This window comes from Mustela lutreola, chromosome 2 (assembly GCF_030435805.1).
Source record: "Mustela lutreola isolate mMusLut2 chromosome 2, mMusLut2.pri, whole genome shotgun sequence".
Classification (NCBI taxonomy): Eukaryota; Metazoa; Chordata; class Mammalia; order Carnivora; family Mustelidae; genus Mustela; species Mustela lutreola.
In genome coordinates, this window is record NC_081291.1 from 208,010,285 (window position 1) to 208,030,747 (window position 20,463).

General features: G+C 43.3%; 1 protein-coding gene across 2 annotated transcripts in view; it reads right to left on the bottom strand.

Moving 5' to 3' along the window:
• Positions 1-14,616, bottom strand: part of ADAMTS5 (ADAM metallopeptidase with thrombospondin type 1 motif 5) — a 48,695-nt gene extending 34,079 nt beyond the window's left edge. Inside the window, exons 1-2 of one of the 2 annotated variants that reach the window (XM_059164531.1) lie at positions 11,935-14,615; positions 901-1,033 (exon numbers count right to left, since the gene is read on the bottom strand). In XM_059164531.1, coding sequence (XP_059020514.1) covers positions 901-1,033; positions 11,935-13,041 — 1,240 coding nt within the window. In that variant the 5' untranslated portion in view covers positions 13,042-14,615. Of the gene's footprint in view, positions 1-900; positions 1,034-11,934 lie in introns of both variants that reach the window. The other variant, XM_059164532.1, reaches the window with a different exon arrangement.
• Positions 14,617-20,463: the final 5,847 nt, after the last annotated feature.

Consider the following 20,463-nt stretch of genomic DNA (forward strand, 5'->3'; position numbering starts at 1 on the left):
CTAAAAAGCAAAAACAGAAGTGTACGTGGGTGTAAATAACAGCTGGTATCTGTAACCTACCCAATCTGGTCCCTGAAATAATCCCATGAAATCGGCACCCTTGTTCCTGTATTTCAGATATGAAAACAAGTTTCAAGAGTTTAAATAATAAGACCAATAATAAGACTGGTAGAAAGTACTCTAGCAAGAATTGAGCCCAGATGTGTCTGATTCCAACATCTAATTCTAAAGTACTGAACTACTCATATACCTAGGAACCCGGGTCATCACCTGGAAAACACATATCCTAACTGGCAGGATATTTTTCAACAATGAGCCTGGTCCGAAAATTCTAATTTTAAGATTTAGGTGTGTTTCTTATGACACACAAATCGGGTGACATATGAAGACAAACCCTGTTGATTGCCGGTCTTGGTTTCTCTGTCTTTGCTATTAAAAAGGAGATAGGACTGTTTATCGTGAGCTATTGTTCCCCTTTGACAGGAGCTCTGATCACTCACAATGAAATAAACATGACAAATTTCTGTGCAAACTGATTAGCCCTGGATGAGTCGGTAGAGCCTCAGTAGCTTTTAAGAGGGGGCATTCCTGCATACCATAATCAACTGTGACAAATTCCATCTAAGAGTCATTGCCAGAAGCTTAAGAAGACAGGAGCAGTAGCAAATTTCTCTTAAACTCTTCAATGACACTGTCAAAAAGGAAATGTCTCCTGGGTGCCTGATTTGCCATCCTCCTCATTAACTAGTTAACCCTGAGAGTGCAAATATAAACAAATGCAATCCCCAACAGAGCGTCTGAACCTGGAGAAATCTGGGATTAATTGCCAAGTATTTGGGTTCCTGTTGCAGCTGTTATGCGTGTTTGATTTGGCGAGGGAAGGGAAAAGGCGCTGCATACCAATTTCGTGAGCCACGGTGAATGCCGCATGGAGGCCATCATCTTCAATCACAGCACAGCTGCGCTCCGGAGAACATATGGTCCCGACGTCTGCCATTCCCAGGGTGTCACATGAATGATGCCCACATAAATCCTGCCCCGGAGAAAGAAAGAAATCATTAAAATCAATTGCCATCCAGAAGGAGCCACCTTGTAGAGCCTCTTGCTCACTCCAGACAGCAAGAGTGGATATGTTTATGGTATCACCTGTTCAGCTCTGGAAATGTTCCAATGACAAACGAACGGCATTAGTTCTTCCCAGCTACTCTGGGCCCCAGAGGCACAGAAGGATGATGGGACTCAATTACATTTAAAAAGATGTCCTAAGATTGTGGTTTGTCCCTTACAACAGCCGCGGTAGCTTTCCCAAAGCTCTGGAGCATATATTCAGGCACATTTGTCTGGGATCACTTTCACATAGAGTCAGGCTTACTAAAGCCCTACTCTTCAGGCTTAAATTCATGCTAAATTTATCAGAAGACTGGCCTAATAATTTATCTTCTATCACTGGGGCAAACTGCAACCACCTATTTGTGACAAAACGTCAGTGTGTCCGTAATTCAAATGGGAAACTAAATTGTAATCCAAGAGCATAATTCCTCGGAAGAGCATCTCCTGATTTCCAAATGGAGGTGGGTTGTGTCTCCAAAAATGTATACAGTCGTACTCATAGCATTTCATGTAGATTGAAGATGTAGATTTCATGTAGATTTCTCAATCTTATTAATCTTCAGAAAATATATGTAATATATTGTTTTTATACAAGTGAGTGTGTGCATTTTTTTCCTAGTGAGAAGCTGTATAGCTCTTAAGAGATTCTCAAAGGAAAACATGATCATACCCCCTTAAAATGATCATTAAAAATTATCAATTTGATTGAAAGAGACATCAGAAGACAACTTTAAGAGAAAATATAAACCAAAATTGTTGACATGATAGATCTGTAATAATCTTTCATTTAAATGCTATTTGAGCTTTAAAAGACATTAGAACTTCTAGTACTTGACTACTGTTTTCAATGAAAATTAATTAACATCATGTACACTGACATCCACAAGAGCAAGACAATATCCTAGTAAGCCATGAGTGAATAATCATAGAAGGAAAGGATTTTTTTTTAAATCAACTATTATGAAAGATGACTATTTACCAATTGCAATAATAAGTATTGTTTCTATTACAGCTACCATGTTTGCATCCCCAACTATCACCACGTCTGGCTTATGCTACAAACTCAACCAACATTTGCTTAATTGAGGTGAATTGTGACATACAGTCAGATGCAATGCAGAGCTCACACACTTTGATATGCAACACGCTAGCAAGATCTCAACAGATTCCTGGAAGTCAGTGTAAGATACTATTACTACATAACCAAAATCACCTACTCAATGTCAATATACTCTTCTAAATCTTCCCTATGTTCCTGCACACAAATCCAGCCAAGGTAAAGAATATCTAAAAGATATACCCTATTATCTTCTTTCTAGTACATTTTCAGGTCCTTATTGTGTTCCATATATTATGAGATCCCAGCTGTGATGAATTACATTGCTGTCACCATATTATTATAGCTTCAGACAGTGGAAATTTAGGCCAAGTAGGCTTGGTGAATCAAGTCCCCAAACCAGCGATAGCCTCCCCAACTTTCCTGTGTATCCTCATATGTCATCCCGTGGGATCTCAAATTACAGCTGTTGAGAACAAATTAGTAGTTTTTAAAATTGAAATTGGAATACACTTTTGCATAATAATCAGTCTTTGAGATAATAATATAGTAAAATACATTTTTAATCCTGTTTTTCTCCAATCATTTCAGTAACGTTAAGACGACAGACTTAGTTGTCATTGCTAGACACCATGGGTTATTTCTGCACACATTTAAAAAAAAATAAGATTTATGTTTATTTTCACAAATTGAAGTTCATTATATCTAGATAATAAAATGCAAGAATTGTTTTCCCTTCTTATTCCACATGTCAAGAACAAGCTCAGATGAAGAGCCACAGCGAATGGAAACGGCCCTCGTCAATAGAGTTTAAACTGGATTCTTCATATCTCTCTTTGCTGTAGCAATTGCTCGTTAGAAGCTATCAACGCTCCTTGTTATCCTTGAATTGCATTAAGTGCATTTGGCCCTTTGCCATAGCAATGGGTGCCTGTGACAAAATTATCAACAGAAACAATTTTTTTTTTTTTTTAAACCACACTGATTAAACCTCTTGATGACACGGCCATACTCTATATATTTTTGTAACTATAATTATGTAAACTAGTAACCTCTCAATCTCATTCACACAATTTCAAACCTTGATACCCCGTTACGGTTTCATTTCCAAGACTGGCAATGAATGCCTGTGTTTTTTTGCTATCCAATGTTCATTCCAATGTATTAAACCTCAGCTTGTGCATCAAATTTATTAAGAATACAGCACATCACACTGATGTCTATTTACTGGTGGAGATTTATAACAACATTTACAGTTGCAAACCTTATTTGAAGTTTGTAGGATTATTTTTTTTTATTCAGAACAGGAGTAAGGATACTAAAGGGGCAATAGCATCTCTCTATTTATCTATCCGTCTACCATCCATCCATCCATCTTATGGATATGGAGGCAGGGAATACTGGAAAAATGTGAATCACATACACTGTCCCCCTAAAAGGTAATTAAATTACAAGTGCTGACCAGAGTTTTTCTGCTTGGTCAGTTTAGATCTGAAGGTAAGCTACATCTTTGTTATGCTAAAGGTGGTTCTTTTCATACAAGAGCTATTTCTTAACACTATGGTGTAGATAGCAATGCAAAGAAAGATTTAGTGAAATGAAAGGGTTGCTAAAGTATACGGAGGCTTACTAGGTGGGCTTGTGATGTTGGCCAGGAAATACGACTGGAACATTGTTTGTAACTCAAAAATACAGCAGAGGTGGTCAGCAAGACCAATGAAGACTTGACAAGAACATCTCTGACATGGTGGCCTTTCACCAGATGTGGCCATTTAGAGGACTAAGAATATGTCAATATCTTTGATTCATTCTGGAATTTAGAAGGCCTCGTAACATCCTTTGGATGGAGAAGGGGGCAGGGGCAGGGATCCAGTGAAGTATGCTACCTTGAGAAGCAGATGTCCAGAAGATAGTACAATTTACCAAATCCCAATGGTTGGTACTAGGTTGGGAAAATGGACCAAACAGACATGAGAATGCACAAAGTGGAATGAGTAAGAGAAGCTACAGGATTTCTAGCCTTGACTGGGAGGCTGGTCTTTCAAGCAGCATAAACATGCTGAGGGAAAGAGCCAAAAGAAACACAAGGGGAGAAAAGCAGATGTCATCTTAATTGCAGCAATGGAAGCCCAAATTAACCAAGAATACTTATACAATGAAATCTGGAGTTAAATAATAGCAACTTCTTTTTCTATAGATATTATGATCTTGTAAGCATGGTAAAGCATGGAGCTCAAGAGAAGGACACAGAGAGGGTTTAACTAGCCTTAGATGTCTGTCTCTCGTCTCAATTCCTATGAAGAGGGATTAGTAATAGAGTTAATCTGGTGTGGTACATATTTAAGTTACATGAATTATACAAACATCGAGTGGCTCAGTTGGTTAAGCATCTGCCTTCTGCTCAGGTCATGATCCTGGAGTCCCGGGACTGAGCCACGGACAGGGCTCCCTGCTCAGCTGGCAGTCTACTTCTTCCCCCGCCCCTCACTCAGCTCCTGCTCTCTCTCTCTCTCTCATGCTCTCTCTCTCTCTCTCTCTCTGTCTCAAATAAGTAAATAAAATCTTTTTAAAAAATTGGGATTGCATAAAAATATTAAAGACAAACAAAAAATACATACATTTACATACCATAATTTACATTTATACTGTGCATCCAATTCTTGAGGTGACATCTGTCTTTTGGGCTACCTATACAGCAACCCCCAATAGTAGAGGTTTTGATTTAGATCTCAAGAGAAACTACATTAATTGGGCCTGGTAGTTAGTCTGACTATTATAAGGACCCATGTTACACAATCTCTATCGCTTATGGGTACAACTAGGTAATATCAAACATACAGAGCCCAACTGGATTAGGGACCAAGGGGTCCAGATTCACTTATCCCTAACACAATTACCATGTGCTCACAATCTGCTGACACTGTGATAAATAAATATCATCCGATCTTGACCTTAAGACACACCATGGTCTAGTGAGCAGAACAGATATGCCAAGAGGAAAGCAGATTATGGCATGCGATGATGAACAGATTTTTGAGGGGATGCAGAAGGGAACTGACATGCTCTCCTGGAGTGAATCAATAAAAGTGTCTCACAAGAGTAACTAGATATTGAGGGAGGAACAGAAGTCTGACAGTCTTAAAGGGTATCCTAGGTAGGAAAGACTGGTCAATACATCAGGGGATGGTAAAAGGCAGGCTCTATTTGGCGAAATGACAGGACGTTTGTCATGACTGGAGAATTGGGTGGAAGCCAATCAGGGGAAGCTGGAGAGACAGTCTGGGCCCAGAGATCCAACATGGGACATTTTGTCTATAAATGTGAAGGAAGATGAAAAGAAGAGTGAGGCAGCAAGTTTTGGACTGAGGGGCGGAGATGCTTGGAAGAGTCATTTTGGAGAATGGGAATGGAAGCTGATTAAACACAGTGAATACAAAGTAGATCACTTTTGTTTTGTTTTGTTTTGTTTTGTTTTTAAAGTAGATCACTTTTCAATTCTAATGCTATTAGTAAGACTCATTACCTAAGATGTTTATATGCTTTGAGACAAAGTCCCTTCATCATTAACATAAGGAATTTGGACCAGGTGTTCTCTACATCTTTCTAGTTCTCCCTGTGTTGATATTAAATAAAAACACTCCAATTTACAGGTGGAGAAATAAAAGCTCAGGGCTTGCAAAGCTCCAAAGTTGCAAACTTGAGACTGCTGAAGTCAAAATTCAAACCTATAGCTTAACATCCCAATTCCTGAACCACCTTCACTAGGTTACTGGTAAATCATCACGCATGTTTTTCTGGACATTACTGTTATCTTTTACATTTATAATCTGTGCCTGGTAAGTAAATTCTTTTCCTGTGACAAATACCATGGCATGGTCTTTCTATCTATGGTATATTCGTTAAGACTCAATTTAGAAGCCTACTGAGTTTACAAAATGTGCTGAGAAAGATATTCCAAAGAAGAAGATGGAGTTTTGGGTACAAAACCTGGACATCTTTTCTTTGCACTTCTCTCTCTCTCCTGCCACATCTGATGTGTAAGTCCTGATTCCATCTACCAAATGTTTCAGGTAACTGCCTACTCCTTCTCATTTCCTTCCGTTCTTCCTTCCTGCCTGCACTGCCATCTGGGGCTTCTAAGTGGTCCCTTTGTCTCCTGTAACATCCCTGCCTGTATGCTGCAGTCAGTTACCTTCTAGAGCCCAGATCTGATTAGGCTGCACCATGCAGTCCACCTTCCACAACGCAACCCAGGCTTCCTGTCAGCCTCCACTGCACTGTTATAACCCCTCTTGTCCACAGTTTCCTACATATCTTATCAACTCTTCGGTGCCAAACCTTAGCCCAAACATTCCTTTTGCTAGAAAGGCTTAATGAACTTGCATTCACCTCATTTTAAAATTTCTTGATTTGGCCCCTGCTTCTTAATTTCTAAGGCTAATGCTTTAATTTTGGTTATCTCAAGGCTCCTCCTGCAGGTTACTGAAATCGCCTGCAAAAGGCTCCCCCTGGGCTGAGTTCTACTACTCATGTTGGACAGCTCATACCGGAACATACTTCTGGTCACTGCTGTTTCCTTTCCATAGATTCCCACTGGATTTAATTTACAATTTAAACTCTTAAATGTGGCGCTCTGGACTGACTTGCATCTCCCTCCCCAAAACCCAAATTCATATATTAAAATCTTAATCCCCAGTGTGACTGTATTTGGAGACAGAGCCCTTAAGAAGCTAATTAAGGTTAAATGAGATCACAAGGGTGGGGTCCCAATCCAATAGAATTAGTTAATGTCCTTAAATGAAGAGAACTTGAGATCTCTCTCTCTCTGTCTCTCTCTCTGGACACATAATTTCTTTTCTAATCTAGTTGTTACCATCTTCTCTACACCCTGTCACCCTTCTGTTCTTATATTGTCTATCATATCCCTTCTAACCCCCTACATTTCATATGTTGCCCCTGGGCCATTGCACAAGATCCTGGGCACGTCTGCAACGCTTATCTCCTCCTTATAGCTAACTCCTAGGCCTTCTTCCAAATTGAACTCAGATGGGTTAGGAAACCTTCTAATGTATTTCCAAAATATCTAATGACCACATGTACCATAAAAATCATCATGCTATATAACAATTTTCCATTTCCCTGTCTGTTTCCTGGAATAGACTCTTAGGAAAGGGGTCACATTCAAATTTTCTGAATCCCTCTCTGCTTATTAGGAACACACCGACTGAATAAATTAGTTACAATATCTTGTTTAGAGAGCACTAGACAAGGCTAGCTTCTCTACCTGCCGTTTGGCAGTTATTAGTCTTAGAAGACTATCAATTTTCATGAATGACCCTAGCTGTCCAATTACGATGATAGTATGGGTGCAGATTATAGAAAGAATTAATTGTAAAATGGCTTATGATGATGGATAGTACCTAAGAAATTCTCAATAAATCTGGCTGAATCCAAATAAAATGTATCCATCCTTTGAGTTTTAACTCAATCATACATCTGTATCAAAGTCTATATAAAGATCCACAGGCAGAATTGATCACTTCTCCCCTCTCTTTTCACAGCCTTTGTTATAACTCGGGTCACATTTACCCAAGTTAGTTCCCAACACTAGGGAGATTCATGTATGCACCCGCTTCCATTCCCCTGGTGATAAGCCCAGGTGGGTAGGGAGCAGGTATATCCCATCTTGCTGCCTTCAGCTGCATAAATGCATGCCTCACACATGGAAGGCACTTCTAGATATGCACCAAAAGTGAGAGAGAAAGACAAAGATGACATACGTCCTGTGTGTTGTGGTATATTGTCTGTAATGGACATTAGATTCCTTAGCATATTTTCCTTTCTTTCTTTCTTTCTTTCTTTCTTTCTTTCTTTCTTTCTTTCTTCTTTCTTTTTTTCTTTCTTTATCCATTGAGATATAATTGACTTCTTATATTAGTTTTAGGTACAACATGATGATTTGATACATGTCTATGTTGTGAAAAGATTGCCACAATAGGTCTATTTAAAATCCATCGCTATGCATAGTTACATTTTGTATTTTTCTCATGATGACAGCCTTTAAGATCTATTCTCTTAGGAACTTGCAATTCACATGTGTTTTTAAAATGTCAGCTGGAGCTGTTTAATCTGCTCCCAATCTTCCCATTTCTGAGTTATTTAGATTTTTGTTGATTGGAATTGATCTATAGGCTGGGAACCCTGGACTGGAGTTCACTGCAGACTTCAAATGGGATTTGAACTCATATATGCAACTGAATTAGTCAATCCCATCAGCAAGGAAATAAGAAAAGGTACATCCATCTTCTTCTTCCTAGCTTCTGGCCTCCCCCTTCAGGGCTCCCTATTGTCACAACCTAACAAGGGGCTGGCTGGTAGAGGAGAGCACTGCAGGGCAGAACAACATAAAGAGAGGTGTATCTGAGAGACAACTGCCTATTAATTGGCACAGTCATAGTTAACGAAAGTAAATGGACCTTGTATATTGCAAAATCTGTAGCTGGTTCATTTTCAGTCCAATGCTTTTGATCCATGTGAGGTATGGTATGGGGGGACCTTAAACAATCTCTGATTTTGTCATTCACCAGGTAGGGTTTTTATTTCTAGAGAAGAATACGTGAAATCCCAAGAGGGTTTTAAAGAACCTATTTAAATATAAAAGAGGAAGCCAGGGACAAGGAAAGGATTCTGGAAAGCAAAATTAAATCCTGGGGAGATCAGATTTCTACTGTTTGATGGCAGAAGTGGTGTGAATTCCAGCATGAATGCTATTCCAGAATGAAAACGGCTCCTATGCCAGAGAATTGCCTGGTGCAAAGTTTCTCTAATTACAGTGCTGGGGTTCAGTGAAGTGTGCTAGTTTGATAAAAGAATTACCAGCACTATTCTGCTGACTCCTTGACACAACGATCAAGGTGGCCTAGGCTAGTAAACAGGAGTGGAAAACATATCCTCACACATTTGCTTCAAGCCCGAAAAACAAGCAATTTAAGAGAAGACATCTGGACACAAAATTTGAACAGTGCTCAGAGCCCATCAAAACATGGATTTGATGGCTTGGCGTCTGGCTGCTAAGCAACGCACTTCTTACATTCAAAACAGAGTTGTAAAAGTTGGATCCTGGTGCCAACTGTGGGCATTTCTCATTGAAAAAAAAAAATAGTCACGGACATTTTTTTTTAGGTCGTAAGATATCTGATTTCTATGGTAGAAGAGCTCAGATTATTTCGGCTCTAGTTCTCTCATTTTCCATATTCTGAAGTATTAGATGGAGCTTAATTTTACATTTTGAAGTACTCTTAATGAACGCCGCAAAAGGGTCTTGTAATATTTTTCTCTGTCCCCGAATTAACAGCATTCTTTCAAATTGAAGTATGTATATTCACTATACACATGCTTTTTCAAATATTTGGTTCCCCTCAAGTTAGATGTATATACCAGAGGGCCAACCGCAAGCTAAATGAGATTTGCTTCACCAAAAGTATGCTTCTGCTTGGCAGGGAGGCCAGGGAGGGCCCATGTATAATATTTTCCATGTGCAGACTAGTTTGGAAAATGTATGTTATTATAATACTTATTAACATTAAGATAGACCGCTAATTTCTCTCTCCCTTGCTTCTATCTACTTAAAATGTTTCTGATACGTTTCAGAGCTTGGAACATAGGAATTGCTAACTTCCCAAATAAAACACAAATCCAGAAAAAGCAACAGACAGATCATTCAGAACCATGGACTAGTTTTCTTTCTTTCTTTCTTTCTTTCTTTCTTTCTTTCTTTCTTTCTTTCTTTTTTTCTGGGAAGCAGTTAGGAAAATGATGGGGCAGGAGGTAGGGAGGAATAGGGTTTTCTATTAATTTTTATTTGTCTTAAAAGTTGTGGAATGTGCATTTGTATTAAAAAATGAAACTGAACTATTAAAATGACCTAGTCTTTGGAGTAGTGTGCCTACAAAAGTATTTTTTTCCTGTCTTTAGAGAACTTCCTTCCACAAACTCTCTGAAGCCTTCTTCTTGGCAGCTTCTTGTGATGCAGCAAAGCAAGAAATCCAGACGTGGAAAATTGCTTGCAAAAAAAAAAAAAAAAAAAAAAAAAAAAAAAAGGCTTAGAAACCAAATAAGAAAGGGCTAGTTTTTACAGGAGAACTCCACTTCATATGGAAGGCTACAAAACAAATGTTCTTCCGTGTCAAAGATTTATGTAGCGCAGAGAAATTAAAGGATGGTTTTACATCACTTAATGAGAAGGCAGATTTTCCGTGGTGCATAGCATTGTGGCTGCCAGGTTCTTCCTAAGCTGTTGCCCTCTGGCACCCTTGTTTACATGTGGTTTACATTTGTGTCCAACCCATGGACCACAAGTGTTTCTCCATTCCAAATTTATCAACACTTTTCCTTCATACCAGCGGTGCCTCAGCAAAAACAGAGAATTAGGTAGTGGAGCTGTGTGATTCCAAAACTTCCTGCAAGCCATCATCAGTGCATTTCCTATCCTAGCTAGGATGCCCCATTTCATACCAAGCTTTTGCATGATATTTCAAAGTTTCGAATCCTTCAGCTACCCTGGATGGATCCCAAACACTTAAAGAATGAGCTTTAAAAGGCAGTTTCTATCAGGCATCTGAGAGGCATGACTTAAAGCTGCCAATCAGAGGAGAGTCATGAAGTAGACTCAGAGCTCTGGGCAAGCCAGGCTCCAAAACAGCCCAGACTCTGTGTCTGAAAGTCACACTTCACATGGTGATGGAATGATTGAGCAAATAGATACTGTGTGCGCCCCAGAACTTTTGGACCTATAAAGATCACTTTCTTTCCCTTTCTGTAACCATCTTCCTTAAAAGAGGGAAATCCTGGGCAAACATTCCTTCCTCATGTCTTGACTCTTTGCCCAGATCTTTCCACACTGGGGCTTCAGAAACATATTCATCCAAATCCCAAACATGCAAGTTGGATGTGACCCTTCCCTGGAAGCTCTGGAGGGACAGGCGGTGCTTGTGGGGCATTGGAGGACTCCGGAGAGGAGTTGCTGAGGAACCTGACAGCATTAGGTTCCTGTATTTTCCCTGCCTCCCTGCCCTCCTGAATTCCTTCCTTTCCAGAAACTGAAATTCCACCAGGTGGACATGTAAGAACTCTATTAAACAGACAGATTAGGAGGGAGGGAAGAGTCTTTCCTCTGGAGAGTCTTTCCTCAACTTATGTCACAGAAGTGGTTCACTGAAGAAGGTATGGACCTTTACAAAGAAAGGGTGTGGATAAAAGTGACTACAATGGATGAACCAATAAAACCCTTCCCATTAGGTTGGACAAAGTTTATACTGAGGTTCACTGGGAAGGAGAGGCTCTCTCCCACCAAAACAAGAAAGAAGGGAAGGTGGAGAGAGAGAGAGAGAGAGAGAGAAAGAAATATCTTGCATTCCAAAGACAAACTTTCTTTCTGCCTCTTTCCATTTAGCTATGCACATTTCCCCATGCATTCCAGTCCCTTCTTATCCTACTTACGCATCTAGGACACCATGTCTCCGACTAGACACATTCTGCCTGACTGATGGATGGTGGATGCACGTTTACTCATTTAAGGCAGCGACTGCTGCTGGGGAGCCCCTGACTGCAGGAGCAAAGCTGAAGGCTGACTGGGTTTCCTGCGAGGAGCGGTTAAGCACATCGGCAGTGGCAGGAGGTTTGTGGGAGAAACGAGGCCCTTGGCAAGGCTGAACCTCCACCTACCTCTTTCCACCAGCGCTTGGACCACCCGCACAGGGTGAACTTACCTCTCGCGTAAATAGGATGGCCGCGTCGTAGTGCTCCTCATGGTCATCCCCCAGCTGGTTGTGCTGGTGCTGCCACTTGCAAAAGTTCTTGAGCGTGGTGGCCGCGTTCTTGCTCACCTCCAGGCTCTTGTCCTTGTCACCCAGCACTACCACCTTCACCACGGCCAGGCGGATGTGGTTCTCAATGCTGGCATGGCTGTACAGCCTGTTGGCGATGGAGGCCAGGGTCAGCAGGTAATGCTGCAGGCCCCGGCCATACATGCGCGCCATGGACGCGTCAGCCACCAGGAGAAGCTCCACCTGGCGCGCCCGGGAGATGGAGCGGCGCCGCCGCCGCCACCACGTTTGGGGTTCCTGGGCCCCATCGGAAGAGGGAGCCGACTGGTCCAGGAACTGCGGGGCCAGCGCCCAGCGTCGGTCTGGGCTGCTGTGCGCCGGGGGGCGCTCGCGAGGCCCTGGCGGGGACCCGGGAGTCTCGCAGCTGGTGCGCGGCGGCAAGGCCTCAAAGCTGAAGCCCTCGCGGGTATAGACGTGCAGGATCCGCGAGGACCCAACCCCGTACACTCTCCCGGCCTCGGCCTCGGCCCAGGGCCCGCGCAACAGCGGCTTCAGGGTGTAGCGCGCGTGCTTAACTGCGAAGAAGCCGTCGAGACCGCCACAGAGGTCAAAGACAGCCAGGGAGCGGGAGCTGCCGTCCACCGTACCGCGGTAGAAGCAGTGGTCCCGGTGGTGCCGGGTCGCACTCAGCCCGCTTCCTGCAGGCACAAAGCCAGCGGCGCCCACGGAACCATCCCGCTCCAGGTCCAGGAGGAACCTCCGGCCGCCCGCGTAGACGAGGTAGCCCACCTTGCCGCCGCCGGAGTAGATCTGGTCGATGTTCTGCACCAGCCCGCTGCTCCTGCGCTGCGGCGGCGCCAGGGGGTGCGGGTGGCCCGGAGGCTCGGCCCGCTCCTGCGCCTCCTCCCCCTGCCGCCGGCAGGGCTGGGCGGCCTCTGCAGCAGCCCAAGGCTGCCCGGCTTTATCCTGGGCAGGTGCCGCGGCGGGGCCGACCGCGACCAGGGGCAGGCGGAGCGCGCACAGCAGCAGGGACGCCCACCCGAGCAGCATAGTGCGCTGCCCGCAGGGAGGGGCTGCGCCACGGGCACTTTATGGGTATTTGTTATTCGCTATGGAAGTTACCGGGGCGGGAGATGGGGGCACACACACACTTGCTTGCAAGGTTGAGTCAAGTGTCGGAAGGAGGGGGACCGGCGTCAGCGCCAGCCTGTCCCGGCTTCAGTGCCAGCGTGCGAACTTTTCTTTGTTGGTTTGGAAAATGTTTGGATTCGTGCTCCGGAAAAAAAGGGGAAAAAATTAAGAAAAGCCGGATTGTGGAGGTTCCGCAAATACGAGGAGAGGGGGGAAAAACAACAAACAAAAAACCCCCCAAACTAACCCAGATTCAACCCCCAAGTGCAGCCACTCTCGCCGCACGAAGAAAAGTAAGGATGGTGCCGCGCACCCGGCGGGCAACTGGTGCGCGCTGCCTCCCGCCCCCTTGCTGCTCGGTCCCCGCCGGCGGCGGGGGTTCCAAGCTCCGGAGCCCACTTCCTTTATTTTGTGGGTTTCCTTGACTCTACTAGAACCAGGAGGAAATGAAAAAAAGAGAGAGAAAAAGCCATAAAAATTAAAACAAAAAATGCAAGGGGCGGCCTGCGGGGAGCCCGTGAAGCGGCGCGTCCGTGTCCCTTCGGATGCAGTGTCTTCCCGCCGGCCGTCATCCCCAGTCGGCCGCTGCGAGCGCGGAGAGCAGCGCGAGCGCTGTGAAGATGCGAGGAGGTGGAACAATGAATTTATAGCGGCATGCCATCCTGCAATGGCAATTTCAACAATTCGTCACTGCAAGCTGCCTCTTAAAGGGAGAGCTTCCCCCACCCCTCCCACCCTTCCCGGTCCGCGCCTAATCAGATGGGGGAGGGCGGGAGGGGGGGTGATCGAGGAAAGGGAGACCGCGAAGGACCCAGCGAGGTGGAAGGAGGGACGATGGAGGGAGCAAGGGCGAGGGGGAAAAGTATTGGGGTAAGAAAAACAGATTTCCTTGGCCTCATTTAAAGCCACACTGGCTCCGGGTTTGTCTGATATTTCACAACCAATCGGGGTTGGCTAACCCCGGCTTACCTCATCTCCTGAAAGGGGTGTTTTGCTGTGTTTTTAAAGTTACTGAGACATTTCAAGTCTCTCCCTGCCTCCCTCTCTCCTGCTTCTTTTTTATTCTCTCCCCCCCCCCCACCCCCCTCGGTAGGAAGTTCCTGCCGCAAGTTTTTCCTCTTCGCACGCCCGTGCGCTCCGGTTTCGAAGACCTTGCAAGTCCGTCCAGCAGCCTAGGGCTTTGGTCTTCCCGGGCGCCCCTCGCCCCGCGCTCTTCTCGCCTCCTCCCAGCCGCCCCGGGTACTGGGTTTCCTCCCTCCTCGTTCCCCGGCCTCTCCGCGCTGGGACGCTGGTCGGGTTCGGGCTCCGGGTGACTAACTTCTCCCAGCCACCAGCAGAGGGGCCGGGCAGCCGGGGAGCCTCGGGCGGTTCCTGGCGCGTCGCTGCGCCCTGAGTGCTGCTGTGCCCCGGGCAGGGCCGCCCGCCGCCTGGGAACGCTGGCTCCTTTGTGTGCGAGCCCAGGGCTCTCCCTTGCTCCGCGCGCCTTTCATCGAAGCCCGCAATCTGATTCCTTAATTCCGGGTGATTGGAACTTCCTCCGCTTTGCTTTAAGAAGGCAAGGCGAGAAAGTGTTAACCGTGGCATAAAATTGGGCTTTTTTTTTTCTTTTCTTCCTAAGATTAAAAAAAAAAAAAATTGTGTCCACATTTCCTCTTCTTTCTCCTGCTTAAATAAAAATTAGATACCCTGATTTGTATTTATCTGCCCGAAAACAAGCACTCATCACTCCAGGGCTTGACTTACTGTCATTCTCAGAAATTCCTGTTGGGGTGGGGGGGGGGGAAGTGGGGCACAAGGGATTGCAGGTAGGTGAGTGGCATTTTCACAGGAACTAGGTTTCCCCTTCCTTCCCTCTAATTATTAACTCTAACCAGGAATTTCTAGCCCCTTATCTGGTAGTGGTTAGAAGATCTACTGAAAGGACAGGAGCCCCGCCCACCCCCCTTCATTCTTAGGGGCTCATTACTGAATACAGCAGTAAAATTGAATCTGTAAGGATTAGCGCAGTTGTTTCCTACCTTTAATTTACAGAGAAGCGGAGGAGAGCAAGGATGCTTCTGTGGACCCCAAGCTGCAGGTGGTCTCCCCAGATCCTTGCTGAGACACCTGGTCACTTTTTTCAGGGAGCGCAGCAGAGGATCCTGGGGTGATTTGAGGTTCTAAGAGTAGCAGCCAGCTCCAGGTGGGAATCTCAGAATTGCCCAGCAATCAAGTCCTTTGGCCAGTGCCTAGAGAACGCTCTGGAGTCAGTCACCCCGGAGGCAGAGAGAAGCATATCCTGAGAATTAGTTCACTTGAATAAATGAAATGATTGCTGAGACCTGGGACCACCCAACAACCCCTAGTAGATTCTGAACTCCCTCCAGACTTGGCAGGGAATTGCTGTTGCTTAAGGCCATCATCCCCTTCTCATTCCACCATTCCGCAGTCTCCAAGTGGTCCATTGCCCAAAGCCAGTTCTACTAGTTGAATGTTGTGAGGAACCAGAGATGTTCAGGATCAGAATTTAAAGAAAGAGAACCTGGATTCCAGTAGTCTTCTCTGTCCTTCCAGTAACCTTAAAGGCTTGTGTTCCTTGTGTCTGTGGAGAGCAAACTTCATCATCATCATTATTAGTTCTACCAAGTTCACTGAAAAGTAGTTCAATATTTGGCACTAAACACCTTTTCTAAAGCAACTGTGATTTAATAATTTTAGCCACATTGTTAAGTCATTATTGTTAATCTCAAAGGATCATTCGGAGGGGTAAGCATTTTGGATGACAGTGGTTTAAACTTATTAATTATGATGATTTGTATTCATAGATAGGAGGTGTCTTTAGCACTTATGGAAATTCCAGGTGAATTTTCTTCTAAGTGAAAGTTTTTCTCCTTTTTCAAAAACACTCTATTTCTCAGTGAATCATGCCTCTGAATTTTATGCTTATAAATTTAATTACATAATGTCATTTGTACTCAGATTATTTGAATATTTAGAAATATGTTGGAGAACAAGGCAGAAGCAGATAAAGCTCCAAACTTGAGTATCAGGTACTAAGTATTAGAATCACATACTCACAAAGAAAGGCACTCATACAGCATATAAATATAATGAGTAAATTCTTACACATCCAGAAAATTTCTAGTTGGGTATAATTTTTATTTTTCTGTGAAAGTAACTTGGATACTTTAGGAAGTTCATTTGGTAATACTTTTCAAATATTACCCTAGTGGGTTAGGATGAAGTGCTATGTTCCAGAACAATGAATGTCTTGTCAGTCCAAGGAAGTAATTTGCACTGGATGAGAGTCGTCCAAGTTTTTTTTTTCTTTTTACAGTAGAAAGCTAAAATACATTAGCAATCATGTTTAGGTGATTGCCACTTCAGTCTTTCATTATTCCAAAAAGCAGTTTTATTTGAGCATTTTTCCTGAGAACTTTCTCCTGCATTTATGGAATATGTGATCACACCTGATACATAATCTCACATTTCCCAAAAGGAAGTGAGACTTTCTACACCAGACGGTTACAATTGGAAGTTATCTCGGAGATCATGTAAGGCAACTTCCTCCATCTACCAACGCGAAACTGAGAATAGAGACCAAAGTGACTGCCTGTGGATAAAAAGTCCACTCGTGGCCAGCTCCCCTGAATCCTAAAGTCTTTACTTCCTTCATTGGTGTTCATATTACCACACCTCTTAAAATCTATCCAGTCTAACAAATATTTGTTGAGGGCTGGCTGCCAACTGCTGTGTCAGGGTCTCTGGAGGCACATAGACATGAATAAGCTGTGATTAACATTGAGAGCAGATCACAGTTCAGAGATACCAGAAGATACTCGGGAGTAAAAGCTGGAAAATGCAAATGGAGAGGGAAGAGAGGGAGAGAAGACCTCCTCCTGGGGCTGCCAGCCATGTATTTCCAGGACAACTTTAGTCCACAGGATTTGGGTCTCCTCCTAAGCAGTATTTTCTCAAATTTCCATTTGCTAAAGTGTCATTTCCTCCCCCTCCCCATCTATGATTTTACTGGGAAGGGTGAGGAAGTAAGACAATCAAATAGTCCCCTCTAGCCAAGCACCTGCTCCTTACCTCCCATGGAGGAGAATCACAGCCTCTCAGTTCCTTGCAGTAAATTTCCTTTCCTGCTTCAAGATCCCTACCCCAGGCCTTGCTGAATTCTGAGCTTCCTTAGTATCCTCTCTTTTGGCGGCCTGATGGTGGGTGCAGGGAGCACCTCCCCCTGGCCCTTCCGGAATGCCTTCTAGACTCCTCAGGCACCACTCTGCTTTGCCAGTTCTAGTTCTCAGCAGACTTGCCTCAAAACTAGAGGTTATTTCAGTCACCTTGTACAGTGCAGTTACGCAGGGCTGGTCCTTTTGTGACGGGCTTATTTCTCTTAGCAGAATGTTCTCCACGTTCAGCCATGTTAATCGCTTATAAAATAGTCAAACTCACAGAAGTGGAGAGGGGAGGGGTGGCTGCCAGGGCCCAGGGAGTTACTATTCAAAGGGTACAGAGTTTCAGTTCTGCCACATGGATAAGTTCCAGAGATCTGCTCTCCACCACCATACTGTATCGTATACTTAAAAATGTATTGAGGGTACGTTTTGTGTTAAATGTTCTTACTACAAAGCAAAACAAAACTGAAGAGTACACTTTGGGAATATGGAAAGGAGTGTATTTACTATGCTAGCTTCGATATGAATCCTAATCCCAATCCTTTTCCCCCTTCTCCAAATCCCCTTGTATCCCACAATGGTCTTACATGCATCTGGACACGCCAATCTGCATGCACAATCTCGCACACATTGGACACACAACACACATCAGCATATGCATGCACGCACACGCCGTCACCCCTAACTCAGTTTCCCCTCAAGGCTGCACTGACCTGTGCACAGAAAGTCCTGAGAATAGAGTTGCAATAATAAGAGGGTTTCACACCAGTTTCTCTTCACCCTTTGCAAAGAAAACTTTCTTGAGACAGACATAGTAGAAATTTTTTTTTTTTTTTTTTTTTTTTTTTTTTTTAGCGAAACTTACTGGAATTCCTGATAAAACATAAAACTATTGCCTCTGCTATCTGCCTAAGATGTATTACACAACATTCTATCTGTTGTGATGGGTAGCATATACTTCAGAGTTAATTTTACTTAATATTATGGAAACTAAATTTTTGAAAAGATAGATTTTTATTTCTTTTATACACAGAAATTTTATACTGTATAAAATTCTTCAAATGAATAATGTACGTGTGTATTATTTAAGACATACAGGTGCTATCTGTAAAGTAAAACCGACAAGTCAGTTTTTATGCTGACCAGCTGTGAAATGTTGTTTTAGCTTTTCTCACACAATTATGCGCATATTACTTGCTTTTATGAGTTACCCAGTTTCTTTTTTTTTTTTTTTCTCCTTTATTTTCCGGAAATCATCTCAAAATCAAACCTTACTGGAAACACATGGAAAATCAGGAATTTCCAGCCTAAAGTAATTTGAAACACTTGAGGTTTTTATTTTTTCCTTCATGATGGCAAGTTTAAGCAAAGGTTTCAAATTCTGTAATGAGTAGTAATTGCAATAGGTAGAAGTTGTTTCATAGCAACAATTAATTTTTTTTTTTTTTTAAAGTTAAACTTTCATGGAAACAATACCTTACGCAAGCTCCTGAGTATCACAGTCTTTGTTGACACACTTCAATCTCTCTGTTAAATGTTTTTGTCTTACTCTGGTCAGTGAAATAAGATGCTGACCTGTTAATCTAAACAAAATTGATAAACACCAATCAGTTACTGCCTTCCTCCCCACTGGGCAGGCAGGAAATAGAAACAGGAACCATGTAGTCAATTGGCCTACCTCCCATCCACAATGCTGGGGTCACTGCAAGTCCCTTCGATGGTTTAAGAAAGATACCTGGTATCATTTTTTCATGACTGTCCATGGATTAATGCGTATCTCTCTAACACACATCTTTCCCAGTTAGGCACTAACAGATGGAAGAACAGATGATTCTCCATGAAGACAGCGGTTCAGGTAAAGGCTTTGAGGTTTTTACCTACTTCCTTTTACTCAGGAGGTGTCCTTCTTCCTACACCCCTTTCTCGTTCCCAGGATCATTTTGGAAACGCCAAGGGAGAATGCCCCCATTACTATTGCCTGAACGAAGATGCGATTCTATGTCTCAGGGAGGACCCTTCTTCCATGTCAATCACCATCAACTCTCTCCCTTTCCTCTTCCCGGCCAATCAGACTTGAGTCTGTGGGAAACTTCCTTTCCCTAGTAGCTGGAACACTCCAGAGTCCCAACATGATTGCTGTCTCTGATCTTTGAAACTAGGAGTAGATGAGCTTGAGGCAGCAGGAAGAGACAGAGAAGTAAAGTTTGATTGATTTCTAGTTCAGGGAACTTATCTTTGATGGCATTTTCCTGCATTCTTCCCCAAAGCCAGACTCTTGCTTTGTTTCTCTCTTTTCCTCATTTTGGGATCTTCTTCCAATCTATCCACACCCTTTCCAGTCCGGGTACATGATAAAACCAAGATTCCTCTTGACCCTCACACATGCAAGACATCAAATTTTTCAAGAACAGATCTGGGTAAGAAAGGATAGACTTGTCACTCATAAGACTCAAATCTGTGTTCAGAATCATCCATAGGGAGTCCTCACTGATGTAAGAAAGATGTTAAGGTTTGAAGCCAACAGCCAAAAAAGAATTCTTGAGACATCTTTGGTGGACAAGGGTGATTTTATTAAAAGGGACAGGACACATGGGTAGAAAGAGCTGTACTGGGATCACAAGGAGTGTCCCTTATATACTTCCAAATTGGGAGGGGGTTAGAGACAGCTTAAGTCTCTAAGGAGTTTTGGAAGCAATTTTCCAGGACCTTGATTGGTCTAGCTATTGTTGGGAAAATGTCACTTATTACTGTCTAATAAGACCTTAGTCTTGAGACACATCTGATGTATATTGGTAAATCCCATGCTTGGGGGATGATTGCCCACACATATCTTGGGGATAGGGAGTAGAGAAAAAGGAAGTTTCCAAAGGAATTTTTTTTATGTTAAAGTAGATTTACAGGGTCCAGGGGGTTGGTCTAAGGACTGCCTTTTGCCCTTAGCAAAGTATTAACATCAAGGCAACTGAGTTTCTAGAGGAAGATCACTCTGTCTGTTTCAGGGACTTGTCAATGGGCTAGCCATAAGTGGTAAGGAAATTTAATTTTTCTTTTGCCTCTGTTTCCCACATCACTCACCAGATCTGCCCAGAAAGGTTATCAGGTCTTTGATGGCCCATGTCAGTTTAAGTCCAAAACTTTTAGGTGACTCTGTTGAATGGTACCTGCAAGGGTTCTTTTGATG